At 40.9% G+C, this 26785-nt stretch overlaps 1 protein-coding gene across 2 annotated transcripts in view; it reads left to right on the top strand.

Moving 5' to 3' along the window:
* Nucleotides 1-26785, top strand: part of SKB1 (SHK1 binding protein 1) — a 238743-nt gene that overhangs the window by 23171 nt on the left and 188787 nt on the right. For both annotated transcript variants that reach the window (XM_089438948.1, XM_089438949.1), the window contains one exon: nucleotides 22661-22770. In XM_089438948.1, coding sequence (XP_089295074.1) covers nucleotides 22661-22770 — 110 coding nt within the window. The remainder of the gene's footprint in view (nucleotides 1-22660; nucleotides 22771-26785) is intronic.

The raw sequence follows: 26785 nt of genomic DNA, 5'->3' as shown, positions 1-26785 counted from the left end.
TAGTAGAATGATTATAGGCTCATTCTTCACAACCTTGATATAGAGGTTCAGATGAGCAAAACTTTTTGTGAATCCCAATCTTTGTAGGTATGCATCCATCTTGGCATACCATGTCCTTGGTATTTACTTATGGCCATATAATGTCTTCTTCAACCTGTAAACATAAGCCTCTTTATCTTTGACTTCAAATCCTAAGGGTTGCTCTATATGGACTTCTTCATCAATTGTGCCATTCAGGAATGCAGTCTTGACATCCATTTGATGAATATTCCATCCCATTGATGCTGCCAAAGGGACCAGTGAATAGATAGTTGTATGCCTTGCTGTTGGAGCAAATGTCTCTTTATAATTGATGCCTTCTTATTGAGAGAAGCCCATATCCACAAATCTTGCCTTATACTGATCAATACTTCCATCTGCTGCATGTTTAATCTTGTAGAGCGATTTGGAAGTCACTACAAATTTGTCTTCAGGCCTAGGTACGATCTCCCAAACTCCATTTTTCATTATCGATTGATACTCTTCATTCATGGCATCCTTCCATTCTTGATGTTTGACAACCTCTTCAAAGGTGGATGGCTCTGCTTCTATTAGCTTCGTCATGTATGTTGCATATCCAAAATATCTTTTGGGCTTCTTACTTTCCCTAAATGTGCCCTTGGTTGCTCCATGTCCCTCTGCATCTAAAAGAGTAGATTTCAACCAGTTAGGTCTCTTTCTAGTTTCGGGGATGACCACAAGTTGCACGGGTTCACTGGGACCTTCATCTTCATGATTTGATTCTTCTTCCTCCCTGGTGCCTTCCTCTTCGAATATAGGAAGTTCTTCATCATTAGAGTCCATTGGGAGATCCTTTGATTTCTTAAATGCAACATTTTCATCAAATATCACATCTCTACTAATTTCTATTTGATGTCCTTCCTTTATATAGATCTTATAGGCCTTAGAAGAATTACTGTAGCCAACAAATGTTCCCTTCATGCCTAAAGGATTCAATTTCTTTCTCTTGTCCTTTGGTATATGAATATAGAAATAAGCTGAAGGAAATTAAGAAGGGCAAAGATGAAAGTATGCAAGCATATTTCTTAAGGATCATCGAGATCAAGAACGATCTCCTATCTATTGGGGAAGTAATTCCTGACAAGGAAATGACACTCACAACTCTTGGTGGACTACCATCTGAATGGTATATATTCAGGACTACTCTTCTCAACAATAATGTAATTCCTGGATTTGAGGAATTAATGGTGAGATGCATTCAAGAAGAAACAAGGATGGAAGAGCAAGAAATGCCCATACTTAAAGGTCATCCCGCTGCCTTTTCTTCTCATGCTAAAAGAAGAAACAATTCTGGGGCTAAATTCAAAGGAAAGGCTAGACCAAAGGGTGGAAGAAAAGGACGATGTTACAATTGCAATAAAACAGTTCACTATGCAAGGGAGTGCCCTGATAAAAAGGACTCACACCGGGATGATGATCAAAATCTCTCTCAAGGCAATCAAAGGAATGACAGGTCAGATGGCAAAGGCAAAAGAAGTGCCGGAAATCAAGGAAGAACCATTCAAGAAGGCAAGAAATTCCAGGTATGAATCTAACACCGTTAACAATAAGCAAGATGAATATTATCTACCAGCAACTCTATCTACCTCTGCTCCTTCGGACTCGTTGGGAAATTGGCTTATTGATAGTGGTGCCTCAAGGCACTTCACTAGTTACAAAGATGTTCTCTATAATCTGATAGAGAAGGAAACCAACTTGGAAATTGTTCTTGGAGATAATTCAAAATATTCTGTGAAAGGCGTAGGAAATGTCACTCTTCAATTGAATCAGGGTAATATAATCCACCTACAAGATGTATTATATGTACCTGATCTCAAAAAGAACCTGGTGTCCATTTCGGCTATGGAAGACAAAGGCTACAAGGTGGCCTTCAGTCATGGCAAGGTACGTGTATGGAAAAAGAATATTAAAGATGCCTTCACTCTTGGGTTTCGAGTTGATTCATTATATCAGGTTGGAGGAAGTCCGCTAGGTGTCATGTATTGTGACACATCTCTTCAGTCCGAACTATGCCATCGGAGGTTTTCTCACCTTCATTATAAAGCTCTACCCGATGTGAGACAAATGGTGATAGGGATGCCCGAATTTCGAGTAGAACAAGAAGGTGTATGTCCAGGATGTGTCGAAGGAAAGCTCAAAAGGGGACCATTCCCCTCAAGCCAAAGCAAGACCTCTGATATATTGCAGTTGGTTCACTCAGACATATCTGGTATTATGCTTGTGAACTCCTTGGGAGGATATTCATATTATATCACTTTTACAGATGATTATTCTCGCAAGACTTGGATATATTTCTTGAAAAAGAAGGATGAAGTGTTCTCCTGGTTTAGACACTTCAAAGCCTTGATCGAGAATCAAATCGAGAAGAAGATCAAGATCTTAAGGGCTGATAATGGGACTGAATATGAATCCAATGAGTTTCATGACTTTTGTAATGAGGCTGGCATTAAGAGGGAGACTACTACACCATATACTCCTGAGTAGAATGGTGTGGCGGAAAGGAAGAACCATACGATTGTGGAAGCTATTCGTGCTATGCTCCATGATCAAAGACTTCCGAAGTTTTTATGGGCCGAAGCTGCAAACACCGCCGTATATGTACACAACCGATGCCCTCATCAAGCATTGGGTTCCAAGGCTCTCGAAGAGATGTTCACTAGTAAGAAACCTGACGTATCTCATTTTAGAATTTTTGGAAGCCCTGTATATTTTTATGTGCCGAAAGAGAAAATGAATAAATTGGGTGCATCTAGAAAGAAAGGAATCTTATTGGGCTATAGAGAAAATACGAAGGGCTATAGAATCTATGTGGCTGGTCAAAGAGAAGTCGAGATTAGCCATGATGTCACTTTAGACGAAGATATGGCTCTTAGCAAAGTAGACAATCTTCCTACTCAAAGAGGAGGTCTATGTGGAGCAACCCGAAGGATTTGAGATTTATGATTGATAATCTCATGTGTGCAGGTTGAAGAAGGCCCTCTATGGGCTAAAGCAAGCACCCCGAGCATGGTATGAGAGAATCGATAGCTACTTGATGAAGCTGGGATTCACTAGAAGTGAAGTCGACCCTAACCTTTACTTTAAGGTTATAGATGACAAGCCTCTCATACTGGTGCTTTATGTTGACGACCTCTTTCTAACAGGTGCAAACTCTCTCATTCACGAATGTAAGAGGGAGCTGGCTTCTGAGTTCGAGATGAAAGACCTAGGACTCATGCACTATTTCCTAGGACTAGAAGTCTGGCAGAAACCAGGGGAGATTTTCCTATCTCAAGGAAAATATGTGGTGAAGATATTGGAAAGATTCGGCATGGTGGACTGCAAGCCCGTAACTACCCTGATGGAGCTTGACTTCAATAAGTTAAGCGGTAGTGCTGTCGGCCCTGTTTTACGAAATGCTACCGAGTATCGACAGCTCGTCGGAGCATTAATGTTCTTGATGAACTCCCATCTGGATATATGCTTTGCAGTCAACACTTTGAGTCAACATAAAGTTGAGCCTCGCCACTCACATTGAATTGGTGCCAAGAATCTGCTAAGATACTCCTTGGGTGGGGAATCAAATTATGCATCCAACGAGTGCTCCTGCTCAAAATTTGAGTAAATCCATAGGGAGATAAGTTGAAAAAATAGTTTTTTATTCTTTCCCTCTAAAATTTGATGATGTAATCAAATATTATTTTATTATTTCCATTATTATTTTATAATTTCCTTAGGAGGCCCATTTTAGACCTTAAAACTCCCCTAATGGGTGATTAGTAGTCTATCCTTGTCTATCTTCATGCAGAGATTACTTCCAGCCACCCCCTTTTTGAAACCCTTGTTGTTGTAGATAATGATCCAATCTTGCGTACCAAGCTCTAGGAGTTTGTTTTAATCCATATAACACCTTTTTTAATTTGCAAACAAAATCTTTTTCTTCTGCTAGATCGAACCCTTCCGGTTGCTCCATGTAAACTTCTTCCTTTAGATCGCCATTTAGAAAAGTTGATTTCACGTCCATTTTATAAACTTTGAAACCTTTAAAGTAAATGCCAAAAACATTCTTATAGCTTCCAATCTAGCTATTGGGGCAAAAGTTTCTTCAAAATCAATTCCTTCAATTTGTGAGTATCCTTTGCAAACCATATTTCTAATGATCTGTCCATCTTCATTCATGTGTTTTTGAACACCACTTGGTTCCAATAATATTTTTATCCTTTGGATGAGGTACTAGTTCCCATGTTTCATTCTTTTTGATTTTATACATTTCTTCTTCCATAGCTTTCACCCAATGAGGATCCTTATTGGCTTGAGCAAAGTTTTATGGTTCTACCATAGATAGTGGGACGACATCCTCCTTTCTTGGTGTATTTGTCATCCTTCTTTGGGTTTGTATTCCATCATCTACATCACCAATAACCTATTCTTCTGGATGGTGTTTTTTAACAAATTTTACTTTTGATGGAGTTTGATGGTTCTTTTTGACTTACTTGATCGTTTTCTTCCTTTGTTGTATCTTCTTCAGATTCTTCAAGAATAGGATCTTCTCTAAGGACTTCAGTTTACTTTTCTGGAAGCGCCTCGTCAATGCTTTCTACTACCTTTTGTAGTCGATTATTGTAGCATTTGTATGCTTTGCTCCTTGTAAAATATCCAAGAAATATTCCTTCATGAACACGAGAATCAAACTTGCCTAGTGAGTCATCATTGATCTTCAAAAAGCATTTACTTCCAAAAACTCTAAAATATTTTACTGAAGCAGGTCTTCCTTCCCATAATTCATACAGAGTCTTATCATTATTTGGTTTGAGTCCGGCTCTATTTAATGTATACACTGTTGCCCCAACTGTTTCTTTCCAGAATTTGGCCTGCAAATTTGCTGCAAGTAACATTGTTCTCACCATTTCTCGCACAATTCTGTTTCTTCGTTCATCTACCCCATTTTGTTTAGGAGTTCTAGCAACATAAAGTTGTGTTAAATTGGCAACTAGGGCCAAACTCCATGTGGGTCAGCTTATTTATGGCAGCTGATAATTTTATTGGATCCCTCTCGTCGAGAGGTGTAGGATTGATCCAAAGATCATCCGATTCCGATAAGTATTTATGGAGATATGAATTTATTTTGTTTATGTAATTATTGTCAAGTCGGCCAGCAAATTGAGTAGGCTCAGAAGCCCAATAGACGTGTCTATTCATCATCTTTGTTTTTAGTATAAATAGGTGAGGACTTGAAGTCATTTGGAGAGATATTCTTGAGTGATCCCTTCCTCTCCACGTCTTGGGTTTTTGGAGAAGGAGGGACACTAAAGAATACGCTGGCCTAGCTTCAGATGATGCCCTAACCCTATCCGCTGTAAATAGAGACATATACGGAGGCATATGAGGATGATATTCGTAGCAAACTGAGACCTAATATGCTATCCAAAAGTCTTATACGCAGTTCCTAATCTACGCAGTCAAGGAGGCTCCTATAACGCAGTCATAAAGGGTAGCTGTAATGATATGAAGGAAGCCGTAGTCTATATGCAGTCATTCACTGTCTTGAAGACTTTTATACGCAAGGCATAGACCTTACACGTAGTTCATGAAGACATTCATTCACCGTCAGTGTGATGCCCTAATATGCTCCGTTGTCATAAAAGAGCCGCAGACATAACAACAGTCAAGCATGGAAGAAGCTGCAGTCATTATAATGTCAAGGAGATCTGGCCTCAGTTAAAAGGAGACCTGTAGCTGCCAAACACAGTGTGAAGGTGTCACCGTTACGCAACCCTAAACTACAGCTACGTGGCCCGAAACACTGTAATCATACGCAGTCATGGTTGCCTTTATACTTTGTTCATAAAGACATTTATACACAGAATACAGAGATATTTATATGCAGTCATAACTGCACTCAAGCATAGCCGCAGACTCAACATACCTGTGTAGCAGAGAAGAATGTATGTGATCTGGGCACATCTATCTTCACGTTGGTAGTCTACATGACCCTCGGCCTACTTGTAGCAGTCTCGATGTGCTATGATCACAACAGATTTTGGTTTTGGTTGGATAAAGAAGATCTCGGTGACATACATCTTGTACAGCGGTAACTTGAAGTATTAGATGATGTTCCTATGTGCAGTGATAGTGATCACTCTGCAAAGAGTGTCAGTCTCATCAAAGGTAAGAGACAGGATCATAATCTTACCTCTCATCAAAGCAGTGATGAATGATGATCTCAGTATATCTATGAGCAACATCTATGATCTGGACAATAACGTTGTATGATCTAGGCACATATATATAATGCAGTCTTGGGCAGCAACATGATATACTGTAGATGGGCTGTGCAACGAATACATGAAGCATGGGCAGCAGCATGATGGGCAGCACTATGAAATCATGTGCATGGGCAACCCAATGATACATTAGCAGGGGCAACAGCATGATAATGATGTACATTAGTCTGAGAAAGATCATGGACCTGGACAGCAGCATGGGGCAATATGCAGCAGTGCAACTAGAGGACGAGATGCAGCGCGATGATAGGTATCAGTTGAAGCAAATGTCTTCAACTGATCTCGTCGTTATAGGAGATGATCTATGCTTAGATCTAGACAAGTCAAAATGTTGACTTCTGTTGTAATTGTACTATCTCTCTCTCTCTCTTTCTCTGCTGAACTTTGAAGATAAAAGAAGATTTGATCAAAGGGTTTCCCCACACATTGTGGAGTTTGTCCCTGGCTTGCGCCATATCTTGTGTCCTCTTGCCTTGGCTTGTCTTCTGCGTTTTATATTTATGTTCTATCTGCAGGTTATCGTAATGCTGATGTGATTGCTAACTGTGAAAATTTAAATAAATTGCTCTAGCATAGAACATACCAAAAATTAACATGGTATCAGAGGTAAGGTGAAGACAATGCCCAAGCAAGAGTGAAAGAGCAATCACCGAAGACAGTTGGGACAAGACAGAAGGATCAATGGGTTCCTCATAATTCACCTAGGGTGAAGTCAAAGCAAAGAATGTTATCAGAATGGCGTAGCGGAAGATTCTGATGGTCCATCTTAAGATCACTTCATTGGGAAGTTTGGATCTAAGGGTGGAAGGAAAGGCAGATGCCTTGTTGAAATAAAATCGGCCGTTATGCGAAGGAGTGTCCGAATGGCAGAGACACATCTCTTGATGAAGATAACAATCATTCCTGGGACATCTTCAATGATCAAAAGAATGACTGGTAATGCAGGTCATCAAGGAAATGGTCGACTCTTCCACGAAAGCAAGGAACCCCAAATCTCTTTTATGTACCTGATCGAACCTGATGTCCATCTCGGAAATGGAAGTCAAAGGTTACAGGGTGGCACTTAACGATGGAAATGTACGTAGATCTTTTAAAGATACTTTTGAGTTCAGGGTTGTATCAAGTTGCTGGAAGTCCACTGGGGACCATGTCCATTGACTCAGCACCGAAGGTATGTGAGTCAGATGGGGACTAGGATGCCTGAATTCAAAAGAAGCATGAAGGTACATGTCTGAAATGTACCGAAGGAAAATATTATAAGGGGACCATTCCCCTCATGCAGCTGGTTCACAGGTTTGGAACAACCCGAGGATTTTGAGAATCATGATCAAGGAATCTCATGTATACAGGTGGAAGAAAGCCCTCTATGGCTTGAAGGAAAACACCTCGGGCATAGTATGAGAGGATTGATAGCTGTCCAATGCAGCTGAGATTCACTAGGAGTGAAATCGATCCAAACCATTACTCGAAGGTTGTGGATGATGAACCTCTCGTATCGGCACCTATGTCTGACAGGTGCAGACCCTCTCATTTATAGGAGACAGAGGGAGTTGGATTCTGAATGCGAGAAGATAAACTGCAAGCTTGTGACTGCCTCAAGGATCCTAACTTTCAGAAGTTATATGGTAATGATGTCGGACCAGATTTGGGAAATGCCTCTGAGTTTCATAAACTCATTCGCATTGATGTTCTTGGAGAACCTTCGTCCGGACATCTGTGTTGCAGTTAGCATGGTGAGCTCATATTTGGTTGAGCCTCACTAGATTGGTGCCAAGAATCTTCTAAGATATCTTCAGGGCACAATCTCTCATGAATTGAGATACACTGCCGGAAATATGAAACCACATGATTATTCGAATGATAAGTGGGCAGGCAGTATGGAGGATCACTAGAGCACTTCTCAGTGCTGTCTGCCTCGATATCCTGGAAGAGCAGTGGAAGCAGAAGTTGGTGACTCTGAGCACCACCAAGGCAGAATACATTGCTAATAGTATGGCCTTCTGTGAGGCAGTTTGGTTGCTGAAGCTATTCAGTGAGCTGTTTGTACACATGATGAATACCACTGTGAATCTCTGTGACAACCAGAGATGGTATTCGATTATTGAGGAATCCCGTATTTGACAATTGCTCCAGCAGATAGACATCGATTACTGCCTTATCTAGGATATGGTAAGTCAATGATCAAGGATGCTCCATCACACTGAGATGATGTACAGGACAAAGCCCTGAGGAAAGATCAAATTTGTGATTTTCCCGAACGACTTGGAGTCGTCGAGAGACCTTTGTAAAAGGGTCCTGCATGCTGCATACATTGAGCTCTAGGAGCTTTGGGGGGCTTGCAGTTCTATTGGAGCAACATACGACCACAGGGTGACTCACCCTCCCCTGGTGGTGCGCACTGAAACAAGATGATTCGCTCTCTTGTGGGACAAGATGATTCGCTCTCTTGTGTAGCAGGATGATTAGTTCTCCTGTGAGGCCTGGACTGATGTGTTCTCCATGGCGATTGTAGCAGGATTGATGTGTTCTCCTGTGAGGCCTGGATTGATGTGTTCTCTATGGCGATTCTAGCAGGATTGATGTGTTCTCCTGTGAGGCCTGGATTGATGTGTTCTCCATGGCGATTATAGCAGGATTGATGTGTTCTCCATGGCAGCCTGGATTGATGTGTTCTCCATGGCGATTGTAGCAGGATTGATGTGTTCTCCTGTGAGGACAGGATTGATTAAGTTCTCCTGTCGAGGCATCCTACCCATGCAGTCTGGGACTCATGGGAAGTACCTCTCATCTGATCAATGAGCAGGGAAATGAAGTTAGGGACCATAGTAGTACTGATGGACGCATCGTTGTATCTACCGTACTCCCTACGCTAGGATGTCCTCCATTGATCTGGGATCAATGATACTGGTCTGGGACCAGTGGTAGGAGTTGTACATGCTATGACGCTGACTTCGGGTCGGCTGAGACTGGTCTGGGACCAGTGGTACATACTCCGAGACTGACTTCGTGTCAGTGCAGTACTGGTCTGGGACCAGTGAGAGTGGTACATACTATGACGCTGACTTCGGGTTGGTTGAGACTGGTCTGGGACCAGTGGTACACTCTCTGAGACTGCGATACTGGTCTGGGACCAGTGGTAGGAGTGGTACTTACTATGAAGCTGACTTCGGGTCAGTTGAGACTGGTCTGGGACTAGTGGTATGCACTCTGAGACTGACTTCAGGTGAGTGGAGAATGATATGACTCATTCTCGATCAATTCTTCTTCTTCATAGTTCAGCGGAGATGAGCAGAGCAGAGCAGTGCCAGTAGAGCTGAGCAGAGCAAAGCTAGCAGAGCTGAGTAGAGCCAGCAGAACTAGGCAGAGTAGTGCAAGGCACTAATGGCAGAGATAGTACAGTCGTACATATGGATCAGCAGATGGAGTTCTCCCTAGTTGAGAGGGAGTGTTAAATTGGCAACTAGGGCCAAACTCCATGTGGGTCAGCTTATTTATGGCAGCTGATAATTTTATTGGATCCCTCTCGTCGAGAGGTGTAGGATTGATCCAAAGATCATCCGATTCCGATAAGTATTTATGGAGATATGAATTTATTTTGTTTATGTAATTATTGTCAAGTCGGCCAGCAAATTGAGTAGGCTCAGAAGCCCAATAGACGTGTCTATTCATCATCTTTGTTTTTAGTATAAATAGGTGAGGACTTGAAGTCATTTGGAGAGATATTCTTGAGTGATCCCTTCCTCTCCACGTCTTGGGTTTTTGGAGAAGGAGGGACACTAAAGAATACGCTGGCCTAGCTTCAGATGATGCCCTAACCCTATCCGCTGTAAATAGAGACATATACGCAGGCATATGAGGATGATATTCGTAGCAAACTGAGACCTAATATGCTATCCAAAAGTCTTATACGCAGTTCCTAATCTACGCAGTCAAGGAGGCTCCTATAACGCAGTCATAAAGGGTAGCTGTAATGATATGAAGGAAGCCGTAGTCTATATGCAGTCACTCACTGTCTTGAAGACTTTTATACGCAAGGCATAGACCTTACACGTAGTTCATGAAGACATTCATTCACCGTCAGTGTGATGCCCTAATCTGCTCCGTTGTCATAAAAGAGCCGCAGACATAACAACAGTCAAGCATGGAAGAAGCTGCAGTCATTATAATGTCAAGGAGATCTGGCCACAGTTAAAAGGAGACCTGTAGCTGCCAAACATAGTGTGAAGGTGTCACCATTACGCAACCCTAAACTACAGCTACGTGGCCCTAAACACTGTAATCATACGCAGTCATGGTTGCCTTTATACTTTGTTCATAAAGACATTTATACACAGAATACAGAGATATTTATATGCAGTCATAACTGCACTCAAGCATAGCCGCAGACTCAACATACCTGTGTAGCAGAGAAGAATGTATGTGATCTGGGCACATCTATCTTCACGTTGGTAGTCTACATGACCCTCGGCCTACTTGTAGCAGTCTCGATGTGCTATGATCACAACAGATTTTGGTTTTGGTTGGATAAAGAAGATCTCGGTGACATACATCTTGTACAGCGGTAACTTGAAGTATTAGATGATGTTCCTATGTGCAGTGATAGTGATCACTCTGCAAAGAGTGTCAGTCTCATCAAAGGTAAGAGACAAGATCATAATCTTACCTCTCATCAAAGCAGTGATGAATGATGATCTCAGTATATCTATGAGCAGCATCTATGATCTGGACAATAACGTTGTATGATCTAGGCACATATATATAATGCAGTCTTGGGCAGCAACATGATATACTGTAGATGGGTTGTGCAACGAATACATGAAGCATGGGCAGCAGCATGATGGGCAACACTATGAAATCATGTGCATGGGCAGCGCAATGATACATTAGCAGGGGCAACAGCATGATAATGATGTACATTAGTCTGAGAAAGATCATGGACCTGGACAGCAGCATGGGGCAATATGCAGCAGTGCAACTAGAGGACGAGATGCAGCGCGATGATAGGTATCAGTTGAAGCAGAATGTCTTCAACTGATCTCGTCGTTATAGGAGATGATCTATGCTTAGATCTAGACAAGTCAAAATGTTGACTTCTGTTGTAATTGTACTATCTCTCTCTCTCTCTTTCTCTGCTGAACTTTGAAGATAAAAGAAGATTTGATTAAAGGGTTTCCCCACACATTGTGGGGTTTGTCCCTGGCTTGCGCCATATCTTGTGTCCTCTTGCCTTGGCTTGTCTTCTGCGTTTTATATTTATGTTCTATCTGCAGTTTATCGTAATGCTAATGTGATTGCTAACTGTGAAAATTTAAATAAATTGCTCTAGCATAGAACATACCAAAAATTAACAAGTTGTCTTTTGATTCCATGTGTTTTACAGAAATCATTGAATTCCTTTGGAGTAAATTCTCCTCCTCTGTCTGTTCTAAGACACTTGATTTTTGATTCTTTTTCATTTTCCACAAGAGCTTCAAAATTCTTAAAACCTACCCCATTTTGTTTAGGAGTTCTAGCAACAGAAAGTTCTCTTTTGATTCCATGTGTTTTAAAGAAATCATTGAATTCCTTTGAAGTAAATTCTCCTCCTCTGTCTATTCTAAGGCACTTGATTTTTGATTCTTTTTCATTTTCCACAAGAGCTTCAAAATTCTTAAAACATTAAAGAGCTTCGGATTTAAATTTTATAAAGAATACCCACATCATTCTAGTATAGTCATCTACAAATAGAGCAAAGTACCTTTCACCTTGTAGAGCTGGAGTTCTGGTTGGTCCACGTAAATCTGCATATATGATCTCACAGGGCTTTGATGTTGAGAATTCCTTAGTTTTGAAGCAGGTCCTAGTTTGCTTTCCATGTTGACATGGGCCACAAACAACTTGTTCCGGTTTTAGAATTTTTGGAATGTCTCTTATTGCACTTGTTTTGCTGATTTTGACCAAATTATCAAAATTAAGATGTCCCAATCGCTTGTGCCATAACCAACTTTTGTCTGTTTGACTCATGTAGCATTTTTCTTCTTGAATTTTACTGAAAATGTATACGTTATTTGGTGTTCTTACTCCTTTTCCCACAAGTTCTCCTGAAGAGGATTTTCTTATCTCATAGTCTTTAGTATTGAAAATAACATTATGTCCTTGGTCACAAATTTGGCTAACACTCAGAAGATTGTGTTTGAGCCCTTCTACTAGTAGTGTGTTTTGTGCTTTTCCCTTTCCATTAACAAGAGTCACTGTCCCTTTTCCAACAATCTTAGCAGATCCACTTCCAAAGGATACATTTCCATCCTTTTTATTTAATGAGATAAACTTCTTTTGGTCACCTGTCATGTGTCTTAAACATCTACTATCTACAAACCGTTGATTTTCATCACTTTGTGCACATAAAGCTAGACCGCATTTTTCTGCAGTGGGTTTCCTCTTTTTCAACTCTTCCCTTTTTGATATATGAGGACAATTTTGTGCATCATGACCGAAATCATTGCATTTTGAACATTCTAGATAACACTTAGCCAAAAGATCAAATGAATTATAGGTCTTGATTTGTCCTTGTTCTTTTGAACCAAGCAACTTATTCGTCTTATATCTCCTTGAGCTATTATCCTTATAAGCCTTGCAATGCTTAGTTTTGATGACCTAAATTTTTACAGTAGAAACAATTACCAAGAAAGATAGTTTGATACCTATTTGGATAGCCTTGACTTGAAATAATATTCTTTCTTGGAGATAGGTTTCTTTCATTCCTTGGATTGTTGTAGGTGGATCTTTGTTCTAGGTGGAACAACATCTCTTCTTTTGGATGATTGCAAAGGATGTCAGCATAACTTCTTTGAATTTCTTTATTAGCATTCTTCTTTGAACTTGATGTCTCATCTTTGAAACCAATTCCAGTCTTATCATGTTGAGGTCTTTGAGTATTAAGGATGATATCTAGAGTTTGAGAACTTTGCAAGCTCTTATTTACCTGATTCAACTCTTTCTTTAGAGAGACAATTTTAGCTTCAAGTTTCTTGCATATTTCTTCTCTTTCTTTTAGTTTGTTGTTCAAAAATTCTTCTGTCCTTTTTGCTTCTTCCCTTTATGTTTGGAGAGAAATGACCTTCTTCCTTAATTCTTCATTTTCTTCAGTAACACTAATTAGTAATTCATCCATATTTCCTCTTTTTCAGATTCATCATCATTTGTAAATGCCATGAATAATACGTCACTGCTTCCTCCATAGTCATCTTCTTAATCAGACGCATCATTGTCTTTTTTGAGTTGATTTTTTCTTTGTAATTATGAATTCTTCTTCATTAGAGTCATCTTGTTTGGAGAAGAAATTCTTTTTGTTTGACCCTTTCTTCTTGAATATCCTCTTTTTGTATTTGTCTTCATCATCGCTATCATGCTTGTAAGGACACTTTGCAACATAATGTCCTATTTTACCACACTTGAAACAAATAAGTGGATACTTACCTTTGAGTTTTGACCCTTTCCTTAGTTTCTTCACAAATTGTGCTAGTTCTATTTCAGTATCAGAATTGTCACTGCTATGATTACAAATTTTCCCCTTTTTTGATGTTTTTGAAGCCTTGAATGCAGCTTCCTTAGGGTTTGAGATTCCATCATAGATAGCAATAAGCTTGTCCCACATTTCCTTGGCGGATTCATAATTCATAACTTTTGTAAATTCTGAACAAGAGATCCCACTTGTTATGGAATTTAGTGCTTTGGCATTTGCTATATAATTTTTTCTTCCGTCCTGATTTGCTAGTGGACAAGGCGGAACTTTATACCCATCTAGAACTAATTTCCATACTTATGGTCTAAGAGACATTAAATAAAATTTCATCCTAACTTTCCAAAAAGCAAAATTTGTTCCATCAAATTGAGGGATTTTTCCTGTATCCTTACTGGTCATTTTGACTAAGAATCCTTCTTTCCGCTGTTAGGCTGATTATGAAGAAGCTGGCTCTGATGCTAATTGTTGAAATACTAAGAGGAGGGAGGGGTGAATCTGTATTTCTTTCAATTGTTATTGTAAATGCCAGTTAAGATTTTTCACAATTAAAGATCAGAGAAAAAATAAAAGGAATTTTATTAAAACTAGATAAGGACACCAATCCCTTTTTAATGGTTACAAGCTCCAACTTGTAAAATCAATTTTAGGGCTCGAACCCTAAGAACTCTGATCCTTGTACTTAGGTGGTTTTAGGGCTCCAACCCTAAGGATTCCAATCCCTCCAGGCTCCAGCTTGGTCAAATAAACTAAAATTTACAAAAGACTTTACAAGATATCAAGAATGCCTTCAAACACAACTGCTTAAAATATGCACAAAAAATCCTTCCAAACAATTCTTCAAGATTTCTAAAAGTGTGCTCCAAGGTTCAAAAACTGATCTTCAATAGTATTTAACAAGTCTAAAAGTTCTCTTCAAGGTCTGCTGGCGTTATTCCAGGTCCCTCCCCCCCCCCCCCCACCTCTTGCCACCTTTTCTCCGACAAAGATATCAGAGAGGCAATATGGACAATGAATAGCAGCAGGGCAGCAGACGAAGAAGGCTTTCAGGCAGAATTCTTCAAGTATGGACTTCGCCCCCTAGTAGGATATCTGGTGGACCTTTTCAACCAGGTGGTTCTGGGTGGATTTCTGAATGGTTGGTCACACCACATTATCTACCCCATCCACAACCCAGGGCCTACTTCCGACCCCAACAAATACAGGACAATCATGGTTAGGCACACATTCTCCAAGCTATATGCTACAACACTCCATAGGACACTCTCCCATTTCCTTGAGCAGAGACAACTCAGGGCCAAGGGCCAAGCAGGGTTTCGCCCAGACCACCAGACGATTGACCACATCCTTACTGTTCGTGCGGTGATCGAGGAAGCTAGGCATCGATCCTCTAAAGTGTACTGCTGCTTTGTAGACTTCCGGAAGGCCTTTGACTCAGTCCCAAGGGAAGATCTTTTCTAGAGGCTAAGAGAGATTGGCATTTCCTCGACTCTCCTAACACCTATCATGCGTCTCTATGAGGTTGTCCTTGGCTGTCTCCGCACAGTCGGTGGAATGTCAAATTTCATCCGAAGCACCATTGGAGTCAAGCAAGGATGGCCCCTTTCTCCTACTTTATTTGGGATCTATATCGATGAGCTTAAGTCTTTCCTCCGGGCGCATATTCAGGATACAGATGGGTGTCTTCTTCACGAGGTCCTGATTTCCATCCTCCTCTTTGCAGACGATATTGCCCTTATTGCCTCCTCTCAAGAAGGCCTTCAGAGACAGCTGGATGCTCTCGCAGCTTTTTGTGACCGGAGGCATCTAACTGTGAACTTCGGTAAAACCAAAGTGATTATCTTCAATGGAGTCAAATAAACCTCGGACTTCCACTTCCTATTTAAAGGAGAAGAGATCGAGATTGTCAGCACCTATACATATTTGGGAGTTCAGTTTTCAGGGCCTCGCTTCAGTGTGGGGCCAACCCTTCAGCCTCGGATCAACAAAGGGTATGGCTTCCTAGCCCTTCTGAAGAGGCAGTGTTTCCGGCACCATTTCTAGGACATCTCGTCCAAAATGAACATGATGGACACTTTGATTCGCCCCATAGTGCTTTACGACTCAAAGATTTGGGGTTCGACTCTCCTAGAGTCTGATTGGGCTTTAGCGAAGCGGGTCCAGACCCTCCTTTTGCGCCGTTTCATTAAGTGCAAGCAGACAGTTCCTCAGCACATCATTCTAGCAGAGTTCGGGGCTCAACCTTTCCGCCTAGAGGTGATATTCAGGATAGTGTTGCTCCTGCACAGGCTCCAAGGCCTGGAAGACACGAGGAAGGGTCGCGACAGACACCCATATTTAGCATATTGTTCCTCGGAGAACATCGCCTATACGCAGACATGCAGATCCAAATGTTGGTACACCGGCGTGACAGAGCTTCTGGAGGCTTCAGGAATCCAGATTGACCATCCCCCTCCTTTTCAGTACTCTTTGAATGCTCCAGGCCACCTCCTTCCCAATCAGGAAGAGCTGAATAAAATCATTAAGGAGGATATTTACAGATGATACATTCAGACCACATGGACCAATCCTCCTAATGGGTTGCGTCCAAAAATGGCCTTCTACGTGGAGCATTGCCTGGAGATCAGGAATGGGCTCACCATCAGACCCCAGTACACGTTCTAGCATTTGATGCATGCCCTTAGAATCCCCCTCGGGCAACTCAGAGTTGGGTCTCACAGATTCCGGGTGGAGACAAATCACCACATCGATAGGGCAGATAGAATTTCCCAGCTCTGTCACTTATAGGAGATAGAGACAGAGACACGCTTCATCTTCAGATGCCCTGCTTACTACGAGATTCGGGGTTGTTTCCATTGTCTCTTCAGGTCTTCTTAGACTTTGACCAGCTTCCTTAGATATGTTGATCAGAGATGCCTTGCACTTTATCTCCAGGAGGCCTTTACATTTCGGGCCCGTTTTCTTCAGCCCCCCACCAGATTGGACACCACATAGAAGAACACAGACTTCTTTAGGGCTCTACCATCAGTGCGGGGCACCAAAAGAACCATTGACCGACCCACAGACACTGAGACCAGATCAGTGCAGTCCTGGGGGGGCCGACCCACCAAACTGCACCAACACTCCACGATTGGATCCACCCCTAGGAGGCGCCCTAGAACCTCCAGGCGACAACAACAATAGCCCAGTATGCCCATAGGACAACAGAGTTTGACAAACTTCTCTCATTTTTCTTCTCTCGACCTCAGATATTAGGAGTAGGAACTGGGCAGGACACTCCTTCCCCCTTTCTTCTTCTTCTCCTTCTCTGCTTCATCGTAGTGCTTTCTTTCAAAGCTGAGAGCTTCTAGCTTCTACATTTACATTTACTTAGATTATAGATGTATTTCTGCTTTTTAAGAAATGTTAAAGGGGACCGTTTGGTCCACCGGCTTGGCATGATGTAATCATTGTAACTGACAGTCCCGTTGATCTATTATGGTCATTTGTTGGACATAAATAAAATTACCTTATCTTATCATATCTACCAAGCCTTGACGGATCAAGCTCAAGTCTTCAATTCTATCTGAGATGCTTGGTTACAGATCTGCAGGCGTTATTCCACACATTCTGAAAATATGCCACAATTTGTCCAAAATATGCCACCGGTTCACGACTCCTTTTGTCACAAGTTCAAGAATTTTCTGTTGATAGATCTAAGGTTTCTTCTCTACCCAGATCCAAGGTCTGCCCACACGCTAAGCACAAGTCAAGAAATGTAAGTTCTTCTAGATCTGTAGATATAAGCTGCTTCAGAAAAAAGGATCACCACTAGTTCGATGCATGAAGGTATCTATCTAGATTTCTCCAGAAAATAGAAAACCAGTCTACTAGCTATCCACCGACTTGGATTATCTCAACATGTGATGTAAATATCTATTCTGCGTTGTGCTTTCATCGAGATCCTTTGTATTCACAGGACTGAAATTTCTTTGAAAACTTGCAGGTGAATAATCTCAGATGCATGGTTCGGCCAGACTGAAAAGAATCGCTCTCCTTTGAATCTCTAATATCACAAGTTCACGAGCTGTAAACTTCTTCTATTGTTGATCGTATCTGTAATTTATATGCGTTGATTCGTTGTCTCAATCCACATGTTGAACCTATTTATACAGACTTGATGAGTGAATACATCACCGAGCGGAGGGCCGACTTATGAGTGATGTTTTTTTAATTTTGATTTGGGGAGATATAAAGGAGTTATGGCTTTGTTGCAAAATTAAATGGATAGGTTATGAGCAATGATTTTTTAATTTTGGTTTGGGGATATAAGTAGTTTAATAGGAATAGAATAAAGGTTTTCATTATAGGAATAGGAATAATTTTCTTTAAATAAATTAGGGATTTGTTTATATAATTTTAATTACTTTTGGTAGGGAACAAGGATTAGGGTTTTCATAGAAATAGGATAGAGGGATATGGGTTAGATTATTTTGTACTTATGGATTTGGGATTCAAGTAGTCTAGGGTAAGGTTATATGTTTGACATGTGTATTTAGGAATTGATTTAATAAAAGCTAGGGATTCCCACTTAGGGCTCCAACATTAGGTCAACATAGACCTAGGGTTTCTTCATAGTGTTAGAGTTTCATCTTCTTCAACAATGTCAATTTATTGGCATCAATGACAACTTTATTTAACAAAGGGGTTAAAATAGGTGCAATCTTACAAATGAAATTTAGAGAACATGGCAATCAAAACTAGAAGAACATGTAATCTTTCATTCCAAATGTAAAACAACAAGAAGATAAACGAATAACCAAATTTGTCTGTCTTCTTCTATGGACAACATTACCCCCATCTAATAAGCAAGATGTCAAGTGTCCTTGGGACAAGGAAGCTTCCTCATCTAACAACTTATGGTACTTGTGCAAAATGGAAAAAGAATAAGTTGTGGACAAAAGTGCTGAAGGTTAAAAAGACTAAAGCATGAGAAGGGAAGTTTGGTCCTCAAACTAGACAGTTTAGTATAGGCTATAGCTAAGATTTAGTGCTATGGGAAGATTATGGAGAAGAGTTCATATCATTTGAAGGATAGAGGAAGCTAAAGGAAAGAGGGAGTAATAGATCTCCAGTATGAATGAGATGGTATCCCTCTCAAAAGGATCTTATCAGAATTCCTTGCAGATATGATCATAGTAAGAAGATGCATCGTGGCATCGTGGAAGCAAGAGCTCATATGGGAATCATGAAGGACATAGCTCTTGGGAATCTCATTAAAGGAAAGGAAGAAGTCATCCAAGACAAAGGAAGCATTTTCCAGATGGGGATATACAAGATCTTGAAGATTCTCTGATGGAAACCTTAGCGGAGGATCCCCTAGTCAGGAAAGGCAGCAAGTGTTTCATCAGGAAATCCAACTTTTGGAATTCATGAGATGATGGTCCGATGACATGAGAAATGAAGCAGATCAAGGGATTGAAGATCTTTTCAATCAAGGAAGCTGCTGGAAGTAGCAAAGGTAAAACGAGGTGTGTATGCTTGTGTTTATATTTAATATCATCTCATATGGTTGTAGGTAACATAGATCAAGCATGATCAAAAGGAAAAATGATCTCCTCGTCTGAAAGGATGCAAAAGGACATAAGTCACATTAGATGAAATCAACATAATATCCTCATATGAAGTATGAGGTGGTTGACTATGATTGAAGAACTCTGATTGAAAGCTCCTGGGATGGAAGATGTGAGGATGGAAGAGATCATGAAGTATGCAACCATGATGAAGGCAATCAACATCTAGAGGATCAGGAAGACTTGACCAGGAAATCTCCTGGAAAGATGTGAAGACTCTGATGGAAGTCTGAAAAGATGAAGACCCTTGACAACAAATATCATTGGGAGATGTGTCAACATGTATGCAGGATGTTGATACCTACAAGAAGATGTCACTAGAAAAAGACCATCACCAAAAGGTAATATGTGATTTGTTTTTGGTGTCTGACCTCTTGGAAAAGTTTGGGTATGTGTGCAGGGCCATGGTAAGAAGAGTTGTGAAGGATGTCACAACTATGTACCTCATGATCTAGAACAATCACCATTGAAGGAAAGGTGAAGATAAATGGCCCTATGAAGGAAGCCCCAGATGTAAAGCCAAGGAGGATACTTTTCGAGATGACATGATGGAGGAAAGTGATGGATGGCTGAACCCTACATATGAAGAAATTGATGACATCGAAGTCTTGGATCATCAGTCAACTAGAAGACCCTATAAAGGTATTGATGATAGAGTCCTTGGGTAAGAGGGAGCTCTGGGAGGTTTCTCTGAGTAAAGGAACTCTAGCTAGTTTCTGAGTGAAGAGAAGCTTGTAACCCGTCCCTGTTTAAGAGGGAGAGTTAGACAGGACATTCTTGTCTTCAGGTTGGAAGAAAGAATGGAGGATTGTGTAATCATCTAGCATCCGACACTCCTTGAGGATGTGGTGGGGCATCCAAGGCAAGAGTGGGCAAGAGGACCGATATTCTTGAGGGCTGGGAACCCAAGATGAGAATAGTCCTAGTAGGGCATACTCCGAGAACCCGAGTGAGTATGACCCTAAGAGAGACAATGATGATGCGTGTCTATCAGTCATTGGTCTTGCCAACATTGTGTGCTCTGATCTGTTTGAGAGATAGAGCTGTTAGTCAAGGCCTTGCTATATGGAAACAATGTTGGTTGAAAATGATGCTATAACAGATGCATAACTAATCTGACTCTTTGCTTATGAGAACTCTTGTATTGTGAATGTCCATGTACTGTGTATATATGAATACCTCCCTAGTTAAGAGGGAGTGTTGAAAATGGTGTAACTAGGTTCGGTCTTCATCTTGTAATAATGTAATCTTGTATCAAGAATTTTTTTGTATTATTACTTGAGCATGGGTTTCATGCTCAAGGAATGTTCATTTATTAATGGTTCACATTTAAGAGTCTTAAGATTGAGTCATGAAAGAGAAGACAACCATGAGTTGTTACACTTGTAAATATATTCAATATTAGTCAAAGAGTCCTTCTAGACCATCAATGAAAAACCACATAAATGTACCCACCAAATTAAAGAAAGGAATCCGCTTGTATTCGAGAAGCCTCCGATGATGTCGGCCTAACCAAGGGATCAAGTCGGCTTAAAGATGAGGAGACAAGCCTATATATAGGCAACGATGATGCCTCCATACAGCACAATCACTCTTACACATTTATGAAGAGAAGTCAAGGTAAAGGAGACGAAGAAGAGATAGCTGCAGTCAGTGAGGAAGTCTGTTCCCTCATCCGAAGTCTTCATCAAGTCTGTTCACACGTGCGGCATTCTGATCTGGGCTAGGGCATCAATCTATATTGATGTATTGTTGGTTTAGAAGTTCGATCTAGCAGCAGATTGAAGGAAGGATCCATAGCTAAGAAGATCGAAGTAATAGAAGGGCCAAAAGAGCCCTAATCTTCCTCGCACGTATGTCTACTTTCTGAAGTAGACAGTTCTGTTATCGCTGCCCTAGAACAGTCACTACCTTGGCATCAAAGAATCTCAGATCAAGCTCAAATCAAAGGGTTATAATATGTATGGTTAGCCTACAAGAAGAGTGAAGAAAAGGGAAGGCTAGATGAGCCTATCCTAGATCATAATTGCGGACTGTCATTCTCTTGTTGCAGATCTACTATACAGTGCGAAGCAGTGCTGATGTTGAAGGCAGTCTTGTGTCAACAATCTTGGAATTCATCAATAAAGATTCTATAAGAAAGAGTTCAAGGGTTTTTCATCTCACGGTTTGGAGAGGTTTTTGCCCTGGCTTGGTGCCAATATCTTGTGTACTTGTGCATGATTGATCTTCTTGTTTTGATAGCTGGTTGATGATAACAATACATGTTAACAATATCAATTTAATCTTAAGGAAATAATATCACAAGCAGTTATCATAGTAAAGAGAAATCAAATAATTGTATTGCCATTAATTTCTCAACAGATTTAAGCTTCTTAAGTGTAAATATGAACTGTACTTGCTGTTTACAAGTGTGTAATGACATAAATCCGAATTATTTGGAGATTTCAGTGAGTATATTTTACAGAATACAACTGAGGATTTTTGATTTCAGATCACTAGGGTTGCTCCCCGAGACTAGCAAACACTAGGATGAAGCCAAAGGGATTTTGCAACTCTCCTTAAGCATTAATTTGATCTCCTCGATTAAATTTCCTTGGGACAGTTTTGAATGATGATATTATATCTTAAATTAATGATAGCTTTTCTATTAAAATCAAAGAATGTGAGAGTAAGATGGAATAAGGTCCGTAACCAGATAAGTCAAGTGTTTTGTTGGCTTCAGTCAAAGAAATTAATCATTGGACTTCCTTGTCTTTGGATGGATTTGGAACTCCATTTTTTCTACTTTCTTGGCTCATAGAAACAACATACTCTTGGATTTTGAATATAGTTGACATTTTTTCATGTTTTTGGTGGTTTCTATAAGAATACAGCAAGCTAGTCCTTGTATCACCACTGTTAGGCACAATAATATTTATTGAATAGAAATTTTGATTTTATTAATGTTTTTATAATCACGTTCATGGATGGTTTAAATTTTCTTTGCCCTCGCAGTTTAAATCCCATGATTATTTTACATGTTTCATTTCATATGTGTTGCCTTGTTTCTTTGTGATGTTACTGTACCTCGTCAGAGTCATGAATGTTTACCATACTTTGAGCCACCGGTGCCTCTTTTTTAACATACTTTGTGACTATTGTCTGCTTGATAAAATTAAATTACAGTGAAATTAATCATCTTCAACATGTGTTGTTGATGGAACATTCTTTGGAAATTTTGACAGGGAAAGTAAGTTCGTGGATTGACTTAGATTCTGATGACGAGGTACTCCGGATGGATTCTGAAACGGTGTTGAAACAAGAAATAGCATGGGCCGCCCACCTCTCATTACAGGTTATTGTCCCCCAGACTAAATATGCATTATTTCGAGTATATGCACTCCATTGTTCCCTGGCAAGTAGATACTCTGAGTAAAATTGAGGAATTTGACAACTCCATGAATTATTAGCCGTTCATGACCTTTCTAAGTAAAAAGCATGCGGGTTTGTTTACCATTGATTCTTTTGTATTCTGTTATACAGTAAATTACTAAGTGGTTCAAATGATTCCAGCCAGGTAGTTTGATCCTGGCCATTGAATCATAAGCTTTGACATGAAATGTGGAAGTATATTTTGTAATCATTCTTGTGCACTGATAGAGCAATGTTTCCTTCCAGCTCCTGCAATGCTCGTGCCTTTTCTTCATTATTGCTTGTTACAAGGGAAATGCTTCAAAGATGGCCTTGCCCATCATTCATTCAAGAAGACGAAAATGCGTCTATGCTGTCCTACAACCCTATCTGAGTGTCTGCATGTTGGCAATTGATCTACTTCATACTCCTGTTTTCTGTTCAAATGTGCTCTCATATGTGTTGTGCTGCCTGTCCTTCTGGAAGATGGAACCTATTTGTGTTTTATTAGTCTATATTTCGGAGGAAATTGCCAAGTGTATGTGCAACCAAAGAGCTGCAATATGTTAATATTTGTTTTGCATGGAATTTCTTTTAAAGAGCACGTATTACAGTTTGAACTTTGGATGCTCATGCAAAAATATTGATTTGAGAGCATGCAAACTTTGGTAGGAGGTATTTGAGGCATATCCAGATTTTTCTTTTGGTAAAGAAGTATTTCCTCCCTGGAGGTCATAAGTTTGAATCCGTAGGGAGTAGGGTATGTATTCTCTATACACTAAGCAGTCAATTCACTACATGAAGGGGGGTCCTTGTCCCACAAGCAAGGGGGTCTCATACTTCAATATGGTGTCTGACTAAGCTACAACCTGAGAATTAGATTATTATTATTATTATTATATGGGACGTTTTTTTTGAAGCTAGAAATACATATATTGTGTTATTGCCTAAACTATCATCTAAATGGAAAAGCCCAATCCATGGGTGCCACTTTGGGGTAATGGATGGGAGTTATATCATTGTTACCTCAATTCAACTTGCCCCTCACTTTTGGCTAGCTCTCAAGAGGCCAAGGGGGTTATCCTTGTATTGTGACTTTCCACTTAGATGCTAGCTTAGGTAGTAACATTTTGGCACCATTGCCAGGGATAAAGTTGTTGATTTGTGGTAGCATCGGATGTGCTCTAGCCATGAAAATTGGTAGAGAGGCTAAGGCACATAAGATCTCCACAACCCAGAAATCGTTTGGGGAAATTCCACTTGGATGGAGAGATATTAAAATAATTAATATTTTTAATGGGGTTCCTAAGTTTAAACTTAGGAAAATTAAAATATTAATGTGTATTAATATAAAATGGGTGAGAAAGTTCTAAATGACGAGGATCAAGCCAAATCTAATTTTAGTTGTTGATTAGGGACTTAATTTTGACCGTTGAATTGTCAACAAGAAAAATATAAGAGGAGGATTGAGGTTTAGTTGGAGACACACCAAGTTGATCAAGAATTCGATTTTCTGGGGCAGGGTTTGCTGAGAAATCGAGTTAGTGATCTGTTGTAGCGAGGGGCAGTTCGACAGAAGGCCGAGAATACATATCAGAGAGGCAAAGAAAGTGTCGGAGAGACAGCGCAGAGCCTTGGAAGGTTGATGCAGAGGCAGCCACGACTGACGCAGAGGTTGAGTGGGCCAGTGCAGAAGACATAGAAGGCTAAGAGGCTGACGTAGAGGCAGTAGAGGCTAGTAGAGCTGACGCTAGGTTGAAGTGGTAGCGCTAAGAGATTTTTGTGGGGGCAGACTGGGAGCTGAGAAGCAGACACAGAGAAGAAAAGGGTTACGCAGTTCCAAAGAGAAGCTTGGATAAGCTTTCGCTGTCTAGCTAAAGAATTGTCGAAGTTGCTGTGGGATCAATCATCCGGTTGCTGATTAGTCGGAATATCTGTCTCCGAGGAGAAGTACTTCTACCAAGGAAATTCTCTGAAGGGTGAGCCATTTTTGGCACCCTAGTTGTATTCAGAAACTGCATAATAATAAAACCCTCATATCTGTTGCACCGGTTTTCCCGCATTGGATTTTCCGAGGACGTTTGTCCAAAAATAACGGTGTCCCTTGTGTGATTGTCTCAGTTATTTCAGTTGCTGATCTATATATGTGTTAAGCTGCGTTTGTGTTTATTTCGATATTTATATTTATAAATAAATTGTTAATGGAAAGAACAAGTAGGAGATAATAAACCAGATAATGTAGTAGGGATTTCTAATGTCTCAGACTTAGAAATTTCAACATGGTATCAGAGCATTGTAGATCACAGGAGGACTGAAGGCACTAGCAAAAATATGAAATTTGCAGTAGTAGCAGCTGTCCCGAGAGACAGTGTTGTTCCAGAGCTGAAGCAACAAGAGAGGAAGTGACGTAGAGCCTGCGTCATCATTTCGAGCGAGGAGGAGGGTCAGTGCAGAGGCAAAGAGGGGCAATTCAAACCTACGCAGTGCTCGGTCATATTTCTTAGCTGGGAAGGATCGACGCTGTGGCCAGGAGGAGTAGATTCAACCTTTGCCGGGATTGCGCAAACCCTGAAAGGCTCAATTTCTTCAGTTGCTGGGCTTGGGGAGCTATGGACAGACTGTGATTTGTGGAGCTGGTGGGAAGTTGTTCTGTCAAAGAAGAACATTGTCTAAGGAGGCAGGACCAAGGTTGAGGGAGTCACTAACTCGATGAATTTTTAGCGAAGGGATCCAGATTCGAGTTGCAGTTGCAAGGAGGATTGGAGAGGAGCAGTACGACAGTTGGCCAAAAGATTTCCAGAAGGGAAATATAGACTTAGAGGGAGATTTCCAAGAGGGGAGTCAAAACTCAGAGGGAATTCAGGAGGAGCTGAAAAGGCAGTGAACGGACTAAGGGATCAACACAGGTTGGACGGGGCTTCCAACTTTGTCATCTGGAAGGCCAGGATCCTGACAGTCCTGGATCAACATCGCATCAAGGACTATGCTTTGAAAACCGTGGCTATCCCAGTTGACCCAGCTGAGAACGAGAAGTATGAGGATGCAATGGCAAGGGCGAAGTGCATGATCCTAGACGGGGTCAAAGATCATGTCATACCACATATTGCTGAGAAGAACACAACAAAGGGGTTGTGGGACACCCTGACCACCTTATACCAAGGCTCTTCCGTGCAGCAGAAGATGCTATTGGAGAATCAACTGCGGTCATATCAGATGCAAAAGGGAGAGCAGATAGACCCATTCCTTTTGAGGTTGCAAGAGATTCACGACTAGTACAGCGAGTCCAGAATTTATGGTCGGGACTGCCTTGAATGCAGTCTACGAGGAGTGGGAGACATTTGTCCAAAGTATTTTGGGCAGGGTTGGTCTTCCCGGTTGGGAGTAGATATGGGCAGCTCTTCACTAGGAGGAGATCAGGAGGATGACTAAGGCGGGGAGTAGTTGCAAGGGAGGACGAATCAAGAAAGAGGAGGAGGATGCGACTCTAGCATCTACGGGACAATAAGGGAAGAGGAAGAAGAAAGACATCTCCAAGGTTAGGTGCTTCCATTGTGGGGAGCTGGGACGTTATGCATCCCAGTTTCCCAGGAAGAAAAACAAGGGAGAGGCTTCCGATTCAAAGGCAGCTCCAATTAAGGTGGAGAAAGAGGTCGAAACTGATGACGATTGTGCCATGAGTGCTCATGCACCTCTAGTAAAGAGGTGGGAAGACATCGAGTTGTAGTCAGGAGGACTACATACTAGGGGCAAGATCCTTGAGGTGCCCAGACTCTTGGATCATATCCGGCTACGGGAGCCCTTAACAACAGTAGCATGATGACAGATGTTGGGTGGAGCAAAGTGTGGTGGAGCAGCAAGGCAAGGCTAGAGTGCAGAAGTCTGTAGCAGCACAACAGAGGTTGCAATAGTGTGAGAGGCACAAAAGTGTTTGCAGCAACGCAGTGGCAACAGAGGGAGCA

Source organism: Pinus tabuliformis, chromosome 9 (assembly GCF_031772625.1).
Source record: "Pinus tabuliformis cultivar Carrire ecotype Pingquan chromosome 9, CPIR1, whole genome shotgun sequence".
Taxonomy (NCBI): Eukaryota; Viridiplantae; Streptophyta; class Pinopsida; order Pinales; family Pinaceae; genus Pinus; species Pinus tabuliformis.
The sequence above is the reverse complement of the archived record's forward strand: the minus strand, read 5'-3'. Positions and strand labels throughout refer to the sequence as shown.